Below are 20,008 nucleotides of genomic sequence, written 5' to 3' on the forward strand. Positions count from 1 at the left end.
ACTGGCACTTCTCCAGTTCAGCATATAGACAGTGTTTTGGTAATCGGTGTGGCGCCTCCCGTACATGCTCAATATGGTCCCGTCTCTTGTGGGAATAGATGTCTATATTCTCCAGATACACGGCTATCAAATCATGTAATATGCTGGTGATAAGATGCTGAAAGGTGGCAGGTCAGAAGGTGGAACTTGACTCTACTTTTGAATCATTGAAGAGATGGCATCAGTTTTCTAATGTGGTGGGTCATTCTAGGGGGAAGGGAGATGGAGAGGTTAAGGAAGGAGGAATGTAGAGTGTGAGATGAATTGTACTGGGAAATGCAGCTGGAAAGATAAAGGAGGGAGGGGGGGCAAGACCATGGATGGATTTGAAGACAGGAAGGACTTATTATAGAGAGAGATTATGCATTGTAGGCCAGCCAGCAAGGTTGCGGTGAGTGGAAGTGGGGGAGGACTGGGGGAGGTTGTAAATGGTGCAAGTATCAAAGCTGAAAAGTTTGGTAGGGAGAGAAAAAGAGCAGAGCAGAGCCTAAGGAGCAGACTTAAGCAGCACTCAAGTTTACTTAGCAGCAGTGGAGGGATTAGCATTTTAGCACAGTGGTGGGTGAGGTGGAGGTGAATTTGGCATTAAGGGGGTTGACTGTTGCAGCTGAGGCAGTGACTGCAATGAACTGTTGGAGGTGGAGATTGCTGCCAAAGAGGGCACCAAGTTTGCAAGGCCTTTGGCGAGGGAGTATGGACGCTCATAGTGAAGGAGCTGGGGGCTAGCAAAGTCGAATTAGCATTGGAGGTCAGTAGAAATGTAATTTCTGTTTTGGAAGAGTTTATCATCTGGCAGCGTAACGCCATCCAATTACAGATGGCTGTAAGGTAGCTGCTGATATTTTCTTAGACCAACAAGAAAAACCTAAGGTCATCCACAAGAATACGTTTAAGGCATAGGTAACCGTGGATTTCAAAACCTGTACACAAAAACAACTTCCTATTCCAGAGCTTCAGGAAGAGCTTCGCAGAAAAAGGTATTGGAGATACATTTCTTTATAAATTATTTCATTTCAATTTCTGGTTTCGATTAATAATAGTGTTGAAAAGAACAAGAGATAAGATCCAATAACAACAACGGAACGTTTTACACATCTCCGAAATAAACATGATTATGATGGACAACGTGAAAAATCGACAGATTTGTGTCAATAAAGAAAACACATACATGCAAAACAAGGGATTACATAATTACTCACACGCGTACATACCTGGCACACAGTCTACTTATCTATAATGTGGTTGGGCTGCCCAACCACATTATAGATATTGAACATTTAAAAAAGTAGATTAGCCAACGTCACGACAAAAGTTGACTGTGAGGCTAGCGGAATAAAAGGGCACCCTATGGTATATACGGGCCGAGGGCTGAGATTCAGCACACCCTGCTACTGTGGAATTTGGTCAAAACTGCCTTTATGCACAGTTTATTGCATATTTTTGCACAATAGAGATAGGTCTAGTACCTTATGTCAAATGTTGAAGTATGTTTTTTGTGTTTGTTGAATGTGTGTCGGGTGCATGTGTACGTATGTGAGTGAGTAAGTGTATATAACCGGTAAGACTTTAGCTTGTAGACCACATTGTGTGTATTTGTTTCATCCAGAACTGTGATGTATTACTGTCCACAGAACTGTTGACATTGCATCATTCATAATTGAATCCTTTGTTTTGCATGGTTGTGTTTTCTTTATTACCACAAATCTGTTCATTGTTCACGTTGTTGCTATTGGATCTTATTGCTTGTTCTTTTCAACACAATGATTAATTGAAACCACAAATTGAAAAGAAATAATGTGTAAAGAAAGTTGTCTCAAGTGAATTTTTCCACTAAGCTCTTCCTAAAGCTCTGACATGGGCAGTTGTTTTTTGTATACATATATTTTCTGAGATGGCAGGAGAGAAGGACGAAAAGAAGAACATTTGGGGGTCAACAGCAAAAAGGTGACAGTTTAAACCGGAAGGGTTAGCTTTACCTAAGGACATGTAGAGCGTGAAGCGGAATGGGCCAAGGACAAATCCTTGGGAGGGATGCCCATGGGGAGGGTGTAGGGTAGGAGGCATTTCAGTTCCCAGGGAGATGGAGACTGAGTGGTTGGAGAGGTAGGCAGAACTCCATTTTGGTGTGGTGTCTTTGAAGCCAAGGGAGGAGAATGTTTGAAGGAGCAGAGAGATATGTTCCACAGTGTTGAAGGGAGCTGGATATCAAGTAGGGTTAGGACCGAGAAGAAGTGGGAGTGCTGGGCTGTAATTACAAAGTTGGAGACATAGGTCCGTGCTGCTTCGGTACAGAGCATGCTCCTGAATCCACATAGTTAGGAGTCTCAAAGAGAGTTGTCTTCAAGGTAGCTGACAATGTGGCTGAAGACGACCCTTTTGAGGATTGTATTTTGGAGTGGTGGGTGAGAAGGCAGACAGGCTTGTGGAAGGAGGGGTTACTGGGGTTGGTGTTTCTTGAGGATGTGCTGATAGTGGCTGCTTTATAGGAATCAGGGAAAGTGCCAGTGGAGGGAGGAGAGGTGTGAGGGGTTGATAGGTGCTAATTCTTTAATTAAGTGAGGTGCAAAAGGGTCAATAATGGCACAGAATGCGTTGGTTGAGTGAAGAATTGGTCAGAGTTCGGTGGGAGAAATGATGGAGAAGTAGCATAGGGAAGAAAGGCACGCATGATGTGAGCTGGAGAGAAGGAGGTGGTAAAGAAGCAAGCATGACAATATTGATATAAGGAGGTGCAAAATGTGCTATTGAATTCTGTGTAGGCCAGTTCCATGGTGTGAGCAAGTGTAGGAGCTTGAAGAAGAACTTGACTTGATCCATGTGTGAAGCCATAGAGTTGGGTTTGAACTTCCTCTTAGTGATGTGCAAGGGGGGTGAGTGTGTGCATGGAGGGTACTGAGATGCTGAACTGAATGAATGAGTGCTCAGATGTAATCAAATCTATAGAAAGGGCAGAGGAGTGGAGGAAGGAGCACTGGAATGTGGTATCAATGGAGTTTCCACCAGTGTGTGTTTATGTATTTTATTTTATTGAGCATTTGTTAGGCGCCTATACAACCAATGGTGTTTCCAGCCGCCACAAGGCAAAGTGGGGAGTGGACGAAGGGAGTAAATAGCAATGGGAACAGTGAATGGACAATTGCGATCCTACTAGTCCTTGTGACATTCAGACGTGCAAGTGCAGCAAAGAGAAGTGCAGAAGATAGAGAAGGGAGAGGGGTGCGGAAGGTAGGGTATGTGCTGGTGGGAGACCGGGAGGGAAGTGCCAAGGGGTGCCAAGGAGGAGGCTTCTGTCTAAGTTCTAGGGTGGAGGAATCCCAAGGGTGGGATACACACCGCCAGGCAGGGTACCCGCAAGGGCAGTGCTGGGGAGGGGGCGGGTGGGTGCTGGTGATGACTGGGTAGAGCAGGGCCTGGCAACCTGTGAGATTCATGAAAGACCAGGCAGCCAGTCTCAGTGGCAGTGGGGTGATTAGCAGAGGAGGGAATACAATAGAAAAAAGCAGAGTTTTGAGAAGTTTCCGGGAACATAATGAGATCCGGCTCAAGTCTGGGAGCGGCAGGGAGGCTGTTCTAAAGGGAGGCACCAGCCGAATAAAGTGACCTGCCCCACATTCTCTGCTTGGAGAAGCGTTTGACAAGCAGAGAGTTGGAGTTAAAGGAGCGGATGGCTCTGGCAGGGAGGTATTTAGGCAGAGAAAGTTGGAGATAGCATGGTCCCAGGCCGCAGAAAGCCTTATGGATGATGCAGAGGGTCTTGAACTTGATCCTTGCGGCCACTGGGGAGCCAGTGGAGAGATGTTAGGGCTGGAGAGATACGGTCCCTGGGCTTGAGGCCAAGGATAAGTCCTGCGGCCCTATTCTGGATTAGCTGAAGGGGGCGTAGGGAGGTTGGGAGATTGTGAAGGCTAACAAGAGAGTGGTCGGAGTTAGATTGTAGTTGATGAGTCTAAGATATGACTGGAATGTTGAGGTCATCCGTTTTGACCAAATATACATGGTCTGGGAAGGATACAAGTAGTAGGTCAAGGTCAGAGACGAAGAGGTTGGGGTGGTGGATGGGTGAAATATAATAAGGAAGAGGATCAGAAGGGTGTAAGCATGGAGTTGTAGCAGTTTGTATTCAAAGGAGAAGCAGGTAGAGTCTGGGGGATTGGAACAGATTGTGTGGTCTTACTGATCAATATACTAATCACAATGCCTTTTTTTGAAGCGTCTAGTGGAATAGGAAGAGGCAGCAACGTCATTGTGTAGGGTAGCATGGGTTGCTGTGCTCTAGGTGAGATCCAGGTTTCACTGATAGCAACATCAGAGAGTTTGGGGTGGTGGAAGTTGATGTTTTATTACAGATGGTTTGGCCATAAAAGAGGTCCAAGGTGGTATCGGTAAGCGGGAAGGCGGATGAGGGACGTGGCTAAGAAATGTGAGAAAGGGTATATCAAGTTGTATTTGGTAGTGCATAGGAATGGTGAGCGGCAAGGGTGCCATTTAGAGGCTCAATGGGAGAAAGGAATGTGGGGAGCAGGCGAGGAGGTTTTGGCGAGTAGTGGGCCAGGGCAAGGATGGGAAGAGACTCTGTTTGAGGGTCAGTGAGAGGATGGTGAGGAGACGGAGATGGTTAGGCATGCAGATGCTGATAGGGGGAGAGTAGGTGGTAGGAAAACAAATGTGTAGTTTGTAAGAGAGAGAGGAGGGTGGTGGTGCCCGCCCTCCGCCCTCCGCCCCAGGATTCCCATCTATATTCTCGTGCAAGGCTTTGTCTGGGGTGTGCCTGGCAGCAATTTCTGCACACATGCTTGCTATCTCTTCTGGGATTTCTCCCAGCTGGGCTGTTAATTGTTGTATTGCAACAGACAGATCGATTCGTTTGGGTGTTGAAAGGAGGACAGGTCTCAGAAGCTCTCATGCTTTGACTCACTTATACCTCACAGGAAATGTTGGAGCCAACACTAACACTCGCAACTTCCAAACACTGCCCCAAGGGATAGCCAGGTGCATCAGAAAGACAAGTGTTCCAGTGCCATCTGGGATGGACAGGACAAGAGACGAGTGAGTGTCCTCCCTCAAGCCTGAGGCATAGAGGCTGGAAGAGCAGTGACACTAATGCTGTAGCATAATCTGACAGTCCTGTCTAGAGATGAGGAGCAATGAGTACTTGGACGTGCCTAGTGTGCTCCCACTTCCTCAGGTGTGCAGGCCCCTTGCAGAACCCTGACTCACCAAAGCAGGTGGCATGGTAGCTAATGTCAGTGGTTAAAGAAAAGGCTGGCAGGCAGGAACAGGCGCTTGATGCGATGAACCAGGATGAAGACAGCAGCAGACATGCCACAACGAGATGAAGTATGGGCAGACAAGGTCTTTCGCCGGAGCCAAGCGAGATACCGGGACAAATGACATTGTTATGTGAAACGCGTGGGCAGTAAGACAGCTTCTGAACGCTGCTGTTGCATGAACAGGAAGGCTGCATGATCTCATTGATATTTCAGCTTCTGCAAATAACCCCTGCAGTAGAGAGCATAGAGACCTGGTCAGCCAGTGAACTGTGAGAAGACTGGTGCTGATTCCTGACTCCAGGTGTTATTGTTTCCATGCAGTGTTACGAACATGCTGCAGTGATGAGCAGGGGTAAGCTTTGCTATTGCAGTGACGAGCAGGGGTAAGCTTTGCTGCTGCAGTGATGAAAAGGGGTATGCTTTGCTGCTGCTGTGATGAGCAGGGGTAAGCTTTGCTGTTCCAGTGATGAGCAGGGGTAAGCTTTGATGCTGCAGTGATGAGCAGGTGTAAGCTTTGCTATGGCAGTGATCAGCAGGGGTAAGCTTTGCTGCTGCAGTGATGAGCAGGGATAAGCTTTGCTGCTGCAGTGATGAGCAGGGGTAAGCTTTGCCGTTTCAGTGATGAGCGGGATAAGCTTTGCTATTGCAGTGATGAGCAGGGGTAAGCTTTGCTGCTGCAGTGATGAGCAGGGGCAAGCTTTGCTGCTGCAGTGTTGAGCAGGGGTAAACTTTGCTGTTGCAGTGATGAGACAGGGTAAGCTTTGCTGCTGCTCTGATGAGCAGGGGTAAGCTTTGCTGCTGCAGTGATGAGCAGGGCTAAGCTTTGCTGCTGCAGTGATGAGCAGGGGTAAGCTTTGCTGCTGCAGTGATGAGCAGGGGCAAGCTTTGCTGCTGCAGTGATGAGCAGGGGTAAACTTTGCTGCTGCAATGATGAGACAGGGTAAGCTTTGCTGCTGCTCTGATGAGCAGGGGTAAGCTTTGCTGCTGCAGTGATGAGCAGGGCTAAGCTTTGCTGCTGCAGTGATGAGACGGGGTAAGCTTTGCTGCTGCAGTGACGAGCAGGGGTAAGCTTTGCATCAGATTTGTTAAAAGCAGCTTGTGGCGTGTGTATTGGTCTGATCACGCTCTAGTAAAGCTGAAAGGATTGGTGTGTAAACCTGGTCACCGTTTGATTCTGTCGATGCTATCCATCCACTCAGCTCTCTCAAGTCAAGTCTTTGTAATCCATTCAATGCGAAAATATAACATCATTTGCAGCAACAACAAAAAAACAGCAGTGTTTAATCTAAAGAAGAGGGATCCATGGATATTCAAATGAGGCCTGGCTAATTTCTGGAGCATGCATAATTGGGGCCAGACAGAGAAATTAAAACACAAATATAGGGACAGGGCAAAGAGACAGCCCAGCAATGGCAGACATTATAAAGGGGAAGTACTCAGAATACCCTTAAGGGAAAATCTACAAAAAAGTATTTGCAAAAACCATAGGTCTGGAATTGCAAATGTAGAGTGTGAGCACTGTTTGTCGTGTGTGTGTTTCAGAAAGACCATGTCCTCTACATTTAAAAGACAAGTACAGACATTCCGAGCTGATGAAGTAGGCCATTACGTAGTGTCCTCCTAGTTGGCTTAAGCAGCTCTACGTGATCACGTGAAAAAGAAATAATAAATAACAAAAAGTTTTTTTTTTCTCTTCGCGCAATGCTCCCTTTACACAATTAACTACACTAACACAACCCCCTGGTACAATTGTCGGCATTTTAGTATTCGGTATTTTAGTATGCGCAGTAATGTGCTGATACCGTTTAAACCACATACACACACATGTAGAGGGAGCATGACTCTCATGCAGGCATTGAAAAAACGAGCGTTCACAGTTTGAAACAATTCATAGAAGCTGTGTTTGAAGCCCCGCCCAGCCAATCCCCATTGGCGCTGTCGTGCAGACTCTGCGGCATGCCCTGCCCGTAGCCTGTTCCCTGTCACACCATCACAGGCTGCCATCTGGGCACACGATACTTCACTTGCACCTCCAGCTGCAACTCTGCTAGGCAGCCCGTCAGAATAAGGAACAGGTTGTGTGTCTCACAATGTCTGGGTTTTTTCTTGCACATCAATAACTGCCCTAAGAGGCCTCTAGCTGTGTGGGCTGTCCGGCTGTGCAGCGCCTTGTGCAATTGGGAATCAAGACGTGTGTAACAGTGCACACTACATTTTATAATATTGCATGCGTTAAATTATAACTGCGTTGATGAAAAACATGCAATGCCAGATTGTGTGATGGCAGTGCCTGGTAAGCCCTGCAACATTGTATGCACGTGATACCATCTATTTATTTATTTATTTATTTATTTATTAATTCAGAAATAAATAGATGGTATCACGTGCATAAAATGCTGCATCAGCATTAAGATACAATTGCATGACACACTTGCATATCACTGCAATGTTAGATTTGTTGATTCCTTATCTTGCCCTGGTAGTATAATAATGCCAACATTCCTATGAGTGGTGCTGTGGTGCCAGTTGCTGGTGCTGGGTGAGTGATGGGTACATTCTTTGTGACACCGTTGAAAGGCTACATAGCGTTGCAGTTCTGAATGTGTGTGTGCGCTTGCAATGGCTAGTTGTCATGGTATCTTGTTCACATTGGCTTCAAGTGTATGGTGTCCCTTTGTGCACACGTTTTCCAACTTCGATCATTAAATGAAATAACAATATAGTGCAGGGGGAGATCATGCGTCATTCACCCTTAAATGAGATAATGATGCTTCACAGGTGGAGAAAATCAAACATTCTCAGCATCAGGGTTCAACATAAATGAGCTTCCGCTCATTATAACTTCATGGCGAGGAGTGTCCTGGAATGTATGTTTATACAGCAGGACAGTGGTGTGTGTGTGTATGAGTGTGTTGGCTGCTGGCATGGATGTTAGAGGAGTTAGAAGGCTATGCCGGTTGGTTTGCTATGCAAATTTATGCTACTTGTTTGGTTGGTGTTGTTGGACTGGAGAGGGATGAAATTGTTGTTATTGCATGGGTGGTTAAGCACTTAGGTTAGTGTGTGGAGGAGTAGGTGTGGAGGGGCTGAGGTAAGGGGACCAGCTAGGGCAGTGGTCTTCATACTTTTTTGGCCTGGGCCCCCCCTGAGCAAAGTTTGGGCAGGCCGGGCCCCCCCAAAAGTGCCAGATCGACAGTATGTACAAATCGCTATGAACTTTTGCGTGCCGTTACCATACCCTACTCCCAGTAAAGACCCTGGGCTCTCCCCACCCTACTCCCACCACTATCCCCGTGCTGTCGCCCATCCTGCTCCCACCACATTCCCATAACACAAGCATACACACATCCATACACATTTAAATAAAAAATAAATCGCCATAAACGTACTTTCTGCAGGGGCCTGCACGTGGTTGCTAAAATGCCCCGCTCCAGGTTGCTCTGCCCATATGTGCGAGGAGGCGCAGGAGCACCCGCTCGCACATACATACATGCAGTGCCCCAGCCAGCATTTCCAATGAGCTATGCAAGGCTGTCGAAGCAAAACACCCCCAGCGTTGCATGGCTCAGTGATCATGTGCAGCTGGGGAAATGAACCGTCAAAGGCAAACAGTGTTTCCCTTTGACAGTTCAGCCAGCCCAGGAGCACTCCCTCAGCTGGAAAAAGCAGCTGAGGGAGTGCTCAGTGTTTCACTGGGCTGGCTCCTTGGCTCCTCCATAATGGAGGTGGTGGCCAGTGGGTGGACTCCCCCTCACCCATTATGGATGAGCCGACAGGCTTGTACTGGCCTATAGGGCAATAGGGCGATGACCGTACCAAAAATGCAAAATGCTAGTGTAGGTCAGTCAAAATGGGCCACTTTTTTGGCCAATGTGGGCCAGTTTGAGGAGTTACTTCACTATGCAGCTAATAATTTTGACCATTGTTGCTGAATAAATATTCTTTAAATATCACAATTTGTTTACATTTGAACAAAAAACAGCCACAGTCTGTGACTAAAGGAATGCATATCCATTTGCAACTGCTGGCCCTTTTTTCATTGGTGCCTAAAACCGTTTTATGGTCCAGGCTGACCATGTGAGCTGCCCCTTCCCATTTCCTCCAATATAAAAAAAAAAATAATCTTTTTTTTTTATTTTTACATTTCATGCTGGGCTCTGGCGCCCTCCCTGGGATGCGGCCGTGCCCCCCTGGGGGGGCACGCCCCACAGTTTAAAGACCTCTGATCTAGGGTATATGCTTGTTTGATGGCAGTAACAGTTGAGGTGGAAATGTATGTAGCAAGGTCAGGGTGTCTGGTCTGGTGCTTAAGGAGGCTGGGGTGGTGGTTGTGGTGGGGTGTCCAGCAGATGTATCTGGTGTGATTGAAGGTGGGGTGGGGAGCCCGATCAAAGGTTTAATGTTAACAGGTATTGGGCATGCGCTGGGATGACTGGTTAAAATGTGGAGGGGGATATTGGGGGGGGGAAGAGGCATGGGGAAGGGTGAGAGGAGAGAGGGAGGAGCTGGGAGGCATGAGAAGGGGAGTGAAAGTGGGAGTGTTGGGGGCAGAACAGGTCAGGGACGGAAAGGGGGATAGTGTGAGGATGGTGGAGACGATCGTGGCAGGGTGAAGTGTGGTGTGGCAGGGTTGTAATGGTGGGAATGTTGGGCGAGGGAGAGGAACAGGTAGATGGGGGAATGAGGGAAGGGATACTGGTGGTGAAAATGGTGGGTGGGCAGAGAAGGCTTGTAGTGTGTGGGATGGGAGAAAACTGGGGAATTACCAGGCGTGCAGATTTGGTGGAAGGGAGTGGGATGGACTGGAATGTGGTGTGATGGGTGAGCGTTCGGATGGGGATTTGTGGGTGGAGACTGACAGGGAGGTAGCTAGTGTAGAGTGGGTGTGGAGAAAAAGGGTGAGGGGAGGTTTGCTAGGGAAGAGTGTTGTATGGTGGAGTTAGAATTGTGAGCAGTTACCCCTGGAGATGATAGAAAGTAGTGGAATTGTGAACCAGGCAGGGGTAGGAGGTGGGCTGGAGCATAAAACAATATGTGTGTTCTAGGGGTGGGACAGGTTAGTTAGGTTGATGGTCATGTGGGTTTCAGGGCAGTTAAAGTGGTTTCCTTCAGTAAACACATTAGGTTTAAATATAACTATGAGGGTTTTGAGTGCCCCCCGCTAATTCTAGAACTTGTAGAAAAAGTGCCAGCAGGTGGTCGCTTAGACTTTTCTTTTGCTGTCAACCCTGATATAGCATTTATGTTGTTGTACACAGTTCCACACTCTCTCATTGTATAATAGCTCATGTGTAAAGAAAATAAGTGGTCAAGTGACCTCTATGTTTTCCCAAAAAACGGCATTTAACGGGAGGATGGGCAGTGCGAACATTTTCATGGAGCAAAATTATTTCTTGAAATCTGCCCTTCTTGCGCTGTGCAAGGCTCTGGAACAGTGATTCCCGAAGTGTTGCTTGCTAAAATGTTGCTTGCCAGTTGTTCTGGGCCATAGTTTGGAATCTTAAGAGAAGGTGGTGAGGGGGCGAGACCTCCGTAGCAGTATAGTCAGGACAGAGACATGCGCTGTGGTTTGGAATCTTAAGAGGAGGTTCTGAAGGGGCGAGGCCTCAGTAGCAGTATAGCCAGGACAGAGACATGCACTGTGGTTTGGAATCTTAAGAGGAGGTTCTGAAGGGGCGAGGCCTCAGTAGCAGTATAGCCAGGACAGAGACATGCGCTGTGGTTTGGAATCTTAAGAGGAGGTTCTGAAGGGGCGAGACCTCTGTAGCAGTATAGTCAGGACAGAGACATGCGCTGTGGTTTGGAATCTTAAGAGGAGGTTCTGAAGGGGCGAGGCCTCTGTAGCAGTATAGCCAGGACAGAGACATGCGCTGTGGTTTGGAATCTTAAGAGGAGGTTCTGAAGGGGCGAGGCCTCAGTAGCAGTATAGCCAGGACAGAGACATGCGCTGTGGTTTGGAATCTTAAGAGGAGGTTCTGAAGGGGCGAGGCCTCAGTAGCAGTATAGCCAGGACAGAGACATGCGCTGTGGTTTGGAATCTTAAGAGGAGGTTCTGAAGGGGCGAGGCCTCAGTAGCAGTATAGCCAGGACAGAGACATGCGCTGTGGTTTGGAATCTTAAGAGGAGGTTCTGAAGGGGCGAGACCTCAGTAGCAGTATAGCCAGCACCGAGACATGCGCTGTGGTTTGGAATCTTAAGAGGAGGTTCTGAAGAGGCGAGATCTCAGTAGCAGTATAGCCAGCACCGAGACATGCACTGTGGTTTGGAATCTTAAGAGGAGGTTCTGAAGGGGCGAGACCTCTGTAGCAGTATAGTCAGGACAGAGACATGCGCTGTGGTTTGGAATCTTAAGAGGAGGTTCTGAAGGGGCGAGGCCTCAGTAGCAGTATAGCCAGGACAGAGACATGCGCTGTGGTTTGGAATCTTAAGAGGAGGTTATGAAGGGGCGAGAACTCAGTAGCAGTATAGCCAGCACCAAGACATGCGCTGTGGTTTGGAATCTTAAGAGGAGGTTCTGAAGGGGCGAGGCCTCAGTAGCAGTATAGCCAGCACCGAGACATGCACTGTGGTTTGGAATCTTAAGAGGAGGTTCTGAAGGGGCGAGAGGTTATGAAGGGGCGAGACCTCAGTAGCAGTATAGCCAGCACCAAGACATGCGCTGTGGTTTGGAATCTTAAGAGGAGGTTCTGAAGGGGCGAGGCCTCAGTAGCAGTATAGCCAGGACAGAGACATGCGCTGTGGTTTGGAATCTTAAGAGGAGGTTCTGAAGGGGCGAGGCCTCAGTAGCAGTATAGCCAGGACAGAGACATGCACTGTGGTTTGGAATCTTAAGAGGAGGTTCTGAAGGGGCGAGGCCTCAGTAGCAGTATAGCCAGGACAGAGACATGCACTGTGGTTTGGAATCTTAAGAGGAGGTTCTAAAGGGGCGAGGCCTCAGTAGCAGTATAGCCAGCACCGAGACATGCACTGTGGTTTGGAATCTTAAGAGGAGGTTCTGAAGGGGCGAGGCCTCTGTAGCAGTATAGCCAGGACAGAGACATGCGCTGTGGTTTGGAATCTTAAGAGGAGGTTCTGAAGGGGCGAGGCCTCAGTAGCAGTATAGCCAGGACAGAGACATGCACTGTGGTTTGGAATCTTAAGAGGAGGTTCTGAAGGGGCGAGGCCTCAGTAGCAGTATAGCCAGGACAGAGACATGCACTGTGGTTTGGAATCTTAAGAGGAGGTTCTGAAGGGGCGAGGCCTCAGTAGCAGTATAGCCAGGACAGAGACATGCACTGTGGTTTGGAATCTTAAGAGGAGGTTCTAAAGGGGCGAGGCCTCAGTAGCAGTATAGCCAGGACAGAGACATGCGCTGTGGTTTGGAATCTTAAGAGGAGGTTCTGAAGGGGCGAGGCCTCTGTAGCAGTATAGCCAGGACAGAGACATGCACTGTGGTTTGGAATCTTAAGAGGAGGTTCTGAAGGGGCGAGGCCTCAGTAGCAGTATAGCCAGGACAGAGACATGCACTGTGGTTTGGAATCTTAAGAGGAGGTTCTAAAGGGGCGAGGCCTCAGTAGCAGTATAGCCAGGACAGAGACATGCGCTGTGGTTTGGAATCTTAAGAGGAGGTTCTGAAGGGGCGAGGCCTCAGTAGCAGTATAGCCAGGACAGAGACATGCACTGTGGTTTGGAATCTTAAGAGGAGGTTCTGAAGGGGCGAGGCCTCAGTAGCAGTATAGCCAGGACAGAGACATGCGCTGTGGTTTGGAATCTTAAGAGGAGGTTCTGAAGGGGCGAGGCCTCAGTAGCAGTATAGCCAGGACAGAGACATGCACTGTGGTTTGGAATCTTAAGAGGAGGTTCTGAAGGGGCGAGGCCTCAGTAGCAGTATAGCCAGGACAGAGACATGCGCTGTGGTTTGGAATCTTAAGAGGAGGTTCTGAAGGGGCGAGGCCTCAGTAGCAGTATAGCCAGGACAGAGACATGCACTGTGGTTTGGAATCTTAAGAGGAGGTTCTGAAGGGGCGAGGCCTCAGTAGCAGTATAGCCAGGACAGAGACATGCACTGTGGTTTGGAATCTTAAGAGGAGGTTCTGAAGAGGCGAGACCTCAGTAGCAGTATAGCCAGGACAGAGACATGCGCTGTGGTTTGGAATCTTAAGAGGAGGTTATGAAGGGGCGAGAACTCAGTAGCAGTATAGCCAGCACCAAGACATGCGCTGTGGTTTGGAATCTTAAGAGGAGGTTCTGAAGGGGCGAGGCCTCAGTAGCAGTATAGCCAGCACCGAGACATGCGCTGTGGTTTGGAATCTTAAGAGGAGGTTCTGAAGAGGCGAGACCTCAGTAGCAGTATAGCCAGGACAGAGACATGCACTGTGGTTTGGAATCTTAAGAGGAGGTTCTGAAGGGGCGAGGCCTCAGTAGCAGTATAGCCAGCACCAAGACATGCGCTGTGGTTTGGAATCTTAAGAGGAGGTTCTGAAGAGGCGAGGCCTCAGTAGCAGTATAGCCAGCACCGAGACATGCGCTGTGGTTTGGAATCTTAAGAGGAGGTTCTGAAGAGGCGAGATCTCAGTAGCAGTATAGTCAGGACAGAGACATGCACTGTGGTTTGGAATCTTAAGAGGAGGTTCTGAAGGGGCGAGGCCTCAGTAGCAGTATAGCCAGGACAGAGACATGCACTGTGGTTTGGAATCTTAAGAGGAGGTTCTGAAGGGGCGAGACCTCTGTAGCAGTATAGTCAGGACAGAGACATGCGCTGTGGTTTGGAATCTTAAGAGGAGGTTCTGAAGGGGCGAGGCCTCAGTAGCAGTATAGCCAGGACAGAGACATGCACTGTGGTTTGGAATCTTAAGAGGAGGTTCTGAAGGGGCGAGGCCTCAGTAGCAGTATAGTCAGGACAGAGACATGCACTGTGGTTTGGAATCTTAAGAGGAGGTTCTGAAGGGGCGAGGCCTCAGTAGCAGTATAGCCAGGACAGAGACATGCACTGTGGTTTGGAATCTTAAGAGGAGGTTCTGAAGGGGCGAGGCCTCAGTAGCAGTATAGCCAGGACAGAGACATGCACTGTGGTTTGGAATCTTAAGAGGAGGTTCTGAAGGGGCGAGGCCTCAGTAGCAGTATAGCCAGGACAGAGACATGCACTGTGGTTTGGAATCTTAAGAGGAGGTTCTGAAGAGGCGAGACCTCAGTAGCAGTATAGCCAGGACAGAGACATGCGCTGTGGTTTGGAATCTTAAGAGGAGGTTATGAAGGGGCGAGAACTCAGTAGCAGTATAGCCAGCACCAAGACATGCGCTGTGGTTTGGAATCTTAAGAGGAGGTTCTGAAGGGGCGAGGCCTCAGTAGCAGTATAGCCAGGACAGAGACATGCGCTGTGGTTTGGAATCTTAAGAGGAGGTTCTGAAGGGGCGAGGCCTCAGTAGGAGTATAGCCAGGACAGAGATATATACCCTTAAAGAATGTTGACCAATGAGCCAGCAGTGTTTCCAGTTGGCTTATTTTTGTACATGGAAGATTTGAGTTTTTTTCCACCATGCAAATCATTTTTCAGAAAATGTTCTTACTTATTATTGCAGTGTCATTGTTAAAACACTGTCATCTTCATATTCTTTGCGGAGCTGACAAATGTATTAAGTATTGAAATACGTGTGTTTGTGACCTGGAGAAAATTGTCATATTCTGTTCCTTTGTACAACCTGTAGGAGCATAATGGAGAAATAAGTGTCATGAACACCCAACTTTCCTTTATTAAATAATTTGCATGCACTGTTTTTTGTACAGGTGAGGTTTGTGTTTAATGCCACTATACATTATATTTATCAGAAATATTACTTGCAGTGTCACCTAAGTTTATTATTGCATTGTGTCCTAGTGGAAAAATTGTCATTTTTTGATACTGTGCCCATCGGGCACATGGATAATGGGCACATAAGGCAAATGCATACCACCGTTTTTGAGAAAAAAAATTGCTCTAAATTCAAATCCAATTAAGTTACTGTAAATAAGTTTAAATTACAAGCCAATTAATCCAAATACCTATTTAACACCACCACCCTGCTATGAATTGGTCTTCAAATGCTCAATGTTTTGACCAATCTTTGTCACTACATTTTGTGTAAAATCACTTTAGGGCAGAGCAAAGAGGCTCCAAATCCTTCAGAAATAAATTATTTTTATTCCCAACCACTTTTCACCAGTGTAATAGGTGCTTTCAAATGCACTATTTGCTTTTACATGCGAAAATAATTCTTAGGAAGTAACCTGCAAAGCTCCAGTGAAGTGATCTGTAAAGCCTACCATGTAATCGTCAGTATTACTCAATCAATATTGATTTAATCTTATTTCTCCATTAAGTTGGCAACATTTAAAAACATGCATCATATTTCATACAAGCCCCAAACAAAAAAGCATCTTTAACGTATTCAAACGAGATATATATAAAAACCTAATCATTACAATAAGTTATATAAAACAAAGCTTCTATGCATGTCCACGCTTACGCAGAACAGAGAACCTACGACAAATTAACAGAAAATTAACCAAATCTTCGACTCCCATTTTGCAGGCACAATTTGTGCTTCCTCCTGCGCACCTTCATTTATTGAGGGGTGGGTACATTTATACCTGCATTCTGTGGATCTTATTGCACAGATTTCTCCTTGCCAACATATATGTGTACGTAAACTGCATATAAAACTAAAGAGGGAAGCTCTGTATATTTTGGACATTTGCCTCTGGCCCCATTGGAAAAGCTGTTGCTTTACGAGCAGTTTTGAGTTGACTTAATGTGCTAAATTTAGTTGTATTCCATCCCCCAATCCAAATGGACAGTGCCTTACAGCCCCTGTACCACAAGTAGTGTTCTTCACCAGGGGAGGCTGCAATATTGCTTACACTGAAATTCACTTTATGATTAGCAGAATATCCCAGATGTGCTTTAAAATAAAAAGTTACAAATCTTATCTGGACCGATACCTTCAAAGCACACACACCCAATTCAGCTCATATGGTTCTACCCGGAGGGAGACCTGGTATTTGGGACAGCAATATGTATTTTGCAACCCCTCAAGAACATGACAGTTTGGACCACCAAAAATGTTGCCCCCATAAAAAAAAACCTGAAACAGACCATTGCCGAGTATACCTACAGGCAAATGTCTAATCTGAATGCCCAAAGCTTGAAATAAAATCTTTAAAAGCCCTTTAATCCTTAATGATGTCCTTCAGCTGTCTTCTTAAAATGATTTACCCAAGCACCGCTCTTTGAAAAGAGTTGACTTAAATAAAAACAAGTCTACCTCCTCATCTCTACATTCATTTAAAAACCAGCTACAAGGTTTCACCCTTTTCCCAAACATCAAAGTTTTTGTTTTGATCATATTTCATTTCAAAATATAGTTCCCTACATAGACATTTGTGTATAGCAGGCCCTGTTAGATACCTGCAGGCATTAAGACCAAAATAGTTGTGTCATCGGCATAAAGAAGCATGCTATAGAATGTACCCTTCTGTGTGGATTACCTTTCATAAGAGAAGTAGCAAAGTCAAAGTCTGAAAGGAATACATTGGGGCCCACTGACTTATCTGCTTTTCACATTTACTGGTGTGGAAAAACAATGTATAATTCACCGATCTAGTATATCGACAGATGCTGAGATGTCTGCATATCACTGTTGGATAAAATTTAATAAACCATTAGGGACCCCAATCAAATGTAAATTACGCCACAAGATGTTTCTATCAATCTCACGCCTAGAAACACTTGTGTAGAGGTGCGTTATAAATGCCACATTATATCATATCATAATCAAATCAAATGCTTTCTTCAAATATGAAAACAACCACAAATAATCTCCCTCCTTTAACCTTAACTATTTCTCCATGATGCGGTGCTCAAAGAGTAGAAGTGGTCGGCTGTACTAAACCCTCCCTTGAAACCCGCTTGGGAGTGCTCCATGATATTGTAACTTGTAACCCACTTCTGGCAATGTCCAGTAAGGAAAATGGCCTATAACCATGGGGGGCTGATGGTCCAAGGACTACTTGTACTTGTTTTAGCAGATGGCATAATGTCTGTCTTGACAATTGCATCAAACATCAAACATAAAACGATTTTTGGGGTTCTTTTAGCAATTTATATATTCCCTTTTGAAACTATAAATCTGACCAGCTGTTTACCCACCACTGATTAAATCATAGTTCTGTTTTTTTCTCGAAGATCTACATTCTTCATCGAACCATGGGTCATCCCTTTCTATCACCTGGATCTACTGAACTGGGGACTGCTGTTTGCCAATAGCTCTGACCAGCATAGTTTCAACAAAAGAAACAGACACTTTCCTTTTTTGGCCTCTGAACTGTTTAACAGTTTTAAGAGAATATCTTTTACATTCTTGTGAATTAGTCATTCTTTCCAATGCCTCCTTGTCGAGCTTCAGCATCGCCAACCACCCCCTCTGGCTGTCTGACATCTTCGTGGTGCCTACCCCAGGCCATTTGAAAAGTAACTCAAGAAGATAGTCACCACTCTGTTCCGTCAGTCAGAAATGCAAACATTCATCACATTCCTGAAGCAAAAACAGTCCTCAATACAGTAATCAATGATTGAGGTACAGTATTACTGGCCTTATATGCTTTGTAAAGTACCATTTACCACTAGAAATTCAAGAAAGCCCCGGGGAAGAACCCCAAAGTACACCTGACAATCAGTGCTCTTTTTGTGACCAATTTTACAGTCCAAACATTTTAATTGAATTTGTTAAAAATATTTTCCTCGAGTACCTGAAGCCCCATGTAATGTTTTAGTCCTGCTATATTTTTTAACAACTTGACTAGTCCATCTGTCTGAAAATGTCCTACTGACTTCTCAATTTCCTTAAGATTTTCTGTAAACAACCACTTAATGTCAAATGAAATTAAAGACCATTGCACATTTCCTTTACTAGAATTGCAATTGGTCTAGATAACTGTTACATTCTCCAAATTAAAACGTTCTATTATCAGTTTTAAATTTATTACATTTCTAATTTGAATTGCAATCATTTTTTCACCAACTGATTACTGATATGCTCCGTTGAGGAATGGATATTGCTCCCCATTTCATTTGATATGCAAATTTTGCTGAGTGCGCACAAATGGTTAGGGACCCCTGCTCAGGGACAGGGAGATGCTGTTGGAAAGGCTGACAATAACCCAAGCTGGTTCACAAGTAACAAGTAATTGTGTTTATGTGTGCAATTCATTTGCACACCTTTGAGTCAGTAAAGCACGGAATAGGGGATTAATACCAAACATATGCTAAGCTCCTAGAAATAAGCTATTTGTTTTGGTCATCAAGATTCTGTCAGGACGTTTAAAAAGAGCAACATTGATGAGTAATGTTGTGAGTACCTGCCTCGTGACTTGGACAGCATACTCCATGACATGTGCCTCTGAAGCAGATGTTACACATTAATGTACTGCCTACTAACTCGGGTGGATCACAAGTGTAGTAACAGGCTTCAAATGATGGATGAATCGACATAAAGAGGTATGTCTTAGATCCTGAACTGTAAAATAGTTGTAAAAAGTAGAAAATCTATAAAAAGTAAAAATAATAAATGTAGTGACCTCCTTTCTGGCTATTCCAGTTCACTTCAAACTCTGAGTGCTGGATTCTTGTTCCCAGTGGTTCCAAGCTCAGAGGGTAGTCGGCCAAGCTCGGAGGGTAGTCGGCCAAACTCGGAGGGTAGTCAGCCCAGCTCGGAGGGTAGTCGGGCATATAAGCTGCTCTTGAGATCCTATTCCACAGCAGTGGCCCTCCACTGGAGGTGGGAGCGGGTGAAGGCTGCTCTTGTCGCGCAGGTGCAGGTGACTGTTGGGATCCTGTTCTTAAATAGGATCAGTGTTCCTTGGTGGAAGGGGGAGTGTGTGAACTGCTTTGAGCTCCCTTGTGTTTAACCGTTCTTTCTTTTCTTTTTTGTTAGTTCCCGTCCCGGGCTCGGCTCAAGGTGACAGTGGAGGGGAAGGAGCTTATTCTGGAACTGAAGAAGAACAAGTAAGTGGATGCTCACCAGGCGCAAAGATATGTCTGCAGCAGAGAGGCCAAAGGCTTGCAGGGGCAGAGAGTGAGGACAGTGGGGTAAAGAGGCTACTGCTTAACTGGGGCAGGACGGACAGTAGCCAGTAGGGTCAGCGAGGCTAGTCGCAACAGGTAATGAAAATCCTGTATTTGAAAAAGACATAGAATATAGGGTCTGACGGGCACACACTGGCATGCCAGCAGAGACGCCAATGCCTGACGGAGGCAGAAGAGCCAATGTTTGTCTGTCTATCTATGCAACTAAGTAAGCCTTCTTGTAACAGCGCCACGAGGCCCCAGGGCCGCTTGTGTGCTTTATAAATGCAAATAAATAAATTAATTAAACAGATCCACAGAGTCCAGTATCTGACATGGGGAGATATTCCATTGACCGACACGGACAGAGGCTGGAGCGCCAGCTCAGAGGTAAGTGCCTTAGTGGGGCAGAGAGGCTAGTGTTTGACAGGGACAGAGAGGCTAGTGTTTTACCGGGGAAGAGGGTCTAGTGTTTGACAGGGACAGGGGCAGATAGGCTAGTGTTTGATAGGGCAGAAAGGCTGCCATATGACCTAAGAGGACAGACATGATTGAGCCTAAGTGGGGCAGAGATCCCAGAGTCTGATAGTGGAAGACATTCCGGAGCGGTCAGGGACGTAGA

The 20,008-nt window shown here is 46.3% G+C and overlaps 1 protein-coding gene across 3 annotated transcripts in view; it reads left to right on the plus strand.

Moving 5' to 3' along the window:
- Window positions 1-20,008, plus strand: part of ADAM19 (ADAM metallopeptidase domain 19) — a 378,374-nt gene that overhangs the window by 20,118 nt on the left and 338,248 nt on the right. For all 3 annotated transcript variants that reach the window (XM_069653928.1, XM_069653926.1, XM_069653927.1), the window contains exon 3: window positions 19,256-19,326. In XM_069653928.1, the coding sequence (XP_069510029.1) occupies window positions 19,256-19,326 (71 nt within the window). The remainder of the gene's footprint in view (window positions 1-19,255; window positions 19,327-20,008) is intronic.

This window comes from Ambystoma mexicanum, chromosome 3q, assembly GCF_040938575.1.
Source record: "Ambystoma mexicanum isolate Mex_15411 chromosome 3q, UKY_AmexF1_1, whole genome shotgun sequence".
In the NCBI taxonomy this organism is placed as follows: Eukaryota; Metazoa; Chordata; class Amphibia; order Caudata; family Ambystomatidae; genus Ambystoma; species Ambystoma mexicanum.